The 3574-nt window shown below is 58.0% G+C and overlaps 1 protein-coding gene across 2 annotated transcripts; it reads left to right on the forward strand.

Moving 5' to 3' along the window:
- The first annotated feature begins 384 nt into the window (after window positions 1-384).
- On the forward strand, window positions 385-3136 carry LOC310888007 (dynactin subunit 2-like). Of its 2 annotated transcripts, XM_083814335.1 has the most exons (3): window positions 385-945; window positions 1028-1188; window positions 1302-3136. In XM_083814335.1, exons 2-3 carry the CDS (start codon window positions 1070-1072, stop codon window positions 1480-1482), a joined length of 300 nt encoding a protein of 99 aa, XP_083670461.1. In that variant the 5' UTR covers window positions 385-945; window positions 1028-1069; the 3' UTR covers window positions 1483-3136. The 2 variants fall into 2 exon arrangements, with proteins under 2 accessions (XP_083670461.1, XP_083670460.1); XM_083814334.1 differs by having other exon boundaries at window positions 389-1188.
- The last annotated feature ends 438 nt before the right edge of the window (window positions 3137-3574 follow it).

Genomic DNA, 3574 nt, shown 5'->3' on the forward strand with positions numbered 1-3574 from the left:
GCTGGAGCGTGATCAGTTCGTGAGCCACCTCAGCAGTGCCCACGAGGTCCCATCTGGGTCGCCAAAATGTTAGCGTTCATGAAGACACATAATCCACAAAGTGATTATATGAAGGTGCTTTATTAGGCGCCGGAAGTTAGGGGCATGCCTGCCCAAATCTAACTTCGTCTGATTTGTTCTCTTAGTTCTCTTTTATCTCCTAAGATATTACATATGCATTAGGTTTCACAACTCATCTATGCATATTCATTTCCTAGCTCCGCCTAGCCTCGCTTCATATGCTAATCATCTTATCAGTCCTTCTGCGCTTGCCTACTACTCTCTGGTGGTCGTCCGGGTGGTCGTCGCGATGAGGTAAGATGTCTTCATCAGAGTTGAACTTTTTAACCTTTCCTTCTCACGCACGCTCTCTGAGCCCTCGGTCTCAGTCCAAACCGCAAGGTTGGTTTGATCCAGTTCCCAGGGTCCAAGAAGCCCCAGTTATCTAGATGTCTTGCAAATGGAGCATTCTTTTAATCCTCCTTACTCCTCATCATGAATCGGTGCATTCTCTCATGCTACCCTTGCACAGTTATTTTGTATCTTCCAAGCGCAGCCCCGGAACAGTACATCGCAAATGTAACATATTAAGCAATATTGTATTATTTCATCTTCTATTACTAACAGAGGGACTCAGCTACTTGGTTTTTCTGGTCGATTCCTTTCCTTGCACAGGCACGGGTACCGCCCAGGGGAGTTGGGTCCCGGTGTCCCAGCACTGCCAGATCCCTGGTGCCGTGGGCAGGCCCCGAGCCTCCGTGACACCCCTCTCCTTTCCCTCTCCCCTCCCCTTTCATCTCTCTGCAGCACGGTGAGGGCGTTGGTGCCAAAGAGACTCCTCAGCAGCGGTACCAGCGGCTGCAGCACGAGGTGCAGGAGCTGGTCCGGGAGGTGGAGCAGATCCAGGTGAGCACCACCCCTGCCGTTTGGCACCTGCGGGCAGATCGTCCCCGGGGGCTGACACTGCTGCCTGTCCCCCCCTGCACAGAGCGCGGTGAAGGAGTCGGCGGCCGAGGAGGAGCTGACGCCCATGGCCTTGGCCAGGCAGGTGGAGGGCCTGAAGCAGCAGCTGGTCTCCAGCCACCTGGAGAAGCTGCTGGGCCCTGCCGCAGCCATCGACTTCGCAGACCCCGAAGGCGCGCTGGCCAAGTGAGTGTGGGCTCGTGGCCGCAGCTTGGGAAGCGGGGGACAGCAGGGGGAGGATGGCAGCATCCCCGCGAGGCGGTACCAGGGCAGCGTGCCCACCTTTTCCCCTCGCCCAGGCGCCTGTTGCAGCAGCTGGAGGTGGCAAAGTGCAAGAAGGCAGCGGCAGGGAAGAGCCCCGCCAAGGCGCCAGCCCCCACCGGGGACACGCTCACTTTTGAGCTGTACTGGAGGCCAGAGCAGGACCAGTTCTCCCAGGCTGCCAAGGTGAGCGTGCGGAGGGGGAGTCACAGCGTTTGACCCCAAAATGGGCTGTCCTGCCCTCTCAGCCCTCGTTTCCCTCGTTTCCAGATTGCGGAGCTGGAGAAGCGGCTGGCACAGCTGGAGGCGATGGTGCAGTACGAGCCTGACAGCCAGGTAAGGAGCCAGGAGCTCCAGCCCTGCCACTCCCCTGCCCTCCATCCTGCCCCACTGATGTGATTTTCCTCCCCACAGAACCCGCTGTTGGTCGGGCTGAAGGGGACCAGCCTCGTGGTGAGTCCTAGAATCCTAGAATAGCCTGAGTTGGAAGGGACCCATGAAGACCCTTGGGTTGAACTCCTGGCTCCACACTAAGAATTAAACCATAAATCTGAGAGCATTGTCCAAATGCTTCTCGAACACCAGCAGGCTTGAGGCCATGACCCCCTGCTTGGGGAGCCTGCTCCGCTGCTCGACCACCCTCTCAGTGAAGATTTTCTGTCCTAATACCCAGCCTGAACTTCCCCTGGTGCAGCTTTAAGCCGTTCCCTCATGCCCAGGCACCCCCTACACAACCTGTTCTCCTTCCCCAGGAGACCGTGCAGATCCTCCAAGCCAAAGTGAACACCCTGGACGTGGCTGTGCTGGACCAAGTGGAGGCCCGGCTGCAGGTGAGGGGAGACGGAGGGGGGTGGGGATGAGTCCCGCAGCCCCCAGCCAGCACTGGGCCCGCTGGCCCCACCAGAGGATGGCATGGGGCCATGGGAGGGCACCCGCAGAGGCTATGAAATTGGGGTGGACCCTGCTGGATTTGGGGTGTCACATCTGCTTCCCCCCCTCCGCAGAGCGTCCTGGCGAAGGTGAACGAAATCGCCAAGCACAAGGCCGTTGTGCAAGATGCTGACACCCAGAGCAAGGTAAGAGCAGCAGGGAGGGCCCCCCAAAGCAATCACAGCATGGGGGGCTTATGTGGAATCGCCCTGCAGACTGTGCTTACGCCCTCCTTTCTTGCTTTCCGCCCCTTGCCCCAGATCCACCAGGTCTATGAGATGATGCAGCGCTGGGACCCCGTGGCCAGCAGCCTGCCCGATGTAGTGCAGCGACTGCTGACCCTCAGGGACCTGCACGAGCAAGGTGAGGGGCAAGGAATGGGGATGCTGGGGACAGTGGCGTGGCGTGACAAGGGAGATACTGGGGTCTGGGGGCCCTCCAGTGCTGAGTTTTCACCTCCTTCCCAGCCACACAGTTTGGGCAGGTCCTTGTGCACCTGGACACCACGCAGCAGGAGATAGCTGGTGCTCTCAAGGACAACACCGTGCTGCTGGCAGAGGTGAGTCTCAGCAGCATGTGCTGGGGTGGGAGGGGTCCCCATCCTGTCCGCCCTGCTCAATCCCTTCCCCACTGACCGCCCTGCAGGTCCAGAAGACGATGAAGGAAAACCTGGCCATTGTAGAGGACAACTTTGCTGACATAGAAGCCCGTATCAAGCGGCTGCAAAAGTGAGAGCACCCTGGAGCACCTCCCTGAGCATCTGCATTCCCCCCCCCCCCCCCCCGACATTGTGATCCCCTGGGAATCACTCCCTCTGCCTGCAAGTAGCAGTCCCTGTTTGTGTATAGCTGGCCGTGCTCCCCTGCGCAGAACGGGGCTGTGGAGGGGCCCTTCCCAGCCCCCCATTAGCACCCAGGGGTGGGTCACTGCTCCCCCAACCTGGATTTACTCCAATAAATGTCCTGGTTCAAAGCGTGTCCGTGCTGGCCTCTCCTTCGGGCTGCGGGACACGAGCAGGGCCCAGCTGGGCTGTTTGAAATGCAGCTTCTACTGCGCATGCAAGCCCTCCAAGCACCCCCAGCGTAGCTCCAGCTACACTTTTCTTACGCTTTTTTTTAGTTTAAAACCATTAGCCCTTGTCCTACCAGTGAAGAAATATTTCTCCTCAACACCTGCAGTACGTTGAAGACATCGTCGTGTGGGGCAACACAGGAGAGGATGCTTTTGAGAAAGGGGAGAAAATAATACAGCTTTGGACGGCTGCTTTCGTCCTGTTAAACAGAGTAAGGTGAAAGGATGGGCGCTGGAAATGCATTGTTTTAGGCATAAATTGGCAAGATGGATGTCATCAGGTCCCCATGGATGCGATCCATGGGGATCC

This window comes from Anser anser, assembly GCF_964211835.1.
Source record: "Anser anser genome assembly, chromosome: 30".
Taxonomy (NCBI): domain Eukaryota; kingdom Metazoa; phylum Chordata; class Aves; order Anseriformes; family Anatidae; genus Anser; species Anser anser.

What these genes read in the sequence shown, in the direction of transcription:
- LOC310888007 (XM_083814335.1), top strand. Translation starts at nt 1,070, where the DNA reads ATGGCCTTGGCCAGGCAGGTGGAGGGCCTGAAGCAGCAGCTGGTCTCC. An exon ending in CCCGAAGGCGCGCTGGCCAA is followed by an intron (nt 1,189 to 1,301) that starts GTGAGTGTGGGC and finishes CCCCTCGCCCAG; the next exon opens with GCGCCTGTTGCAGCAGCTGG.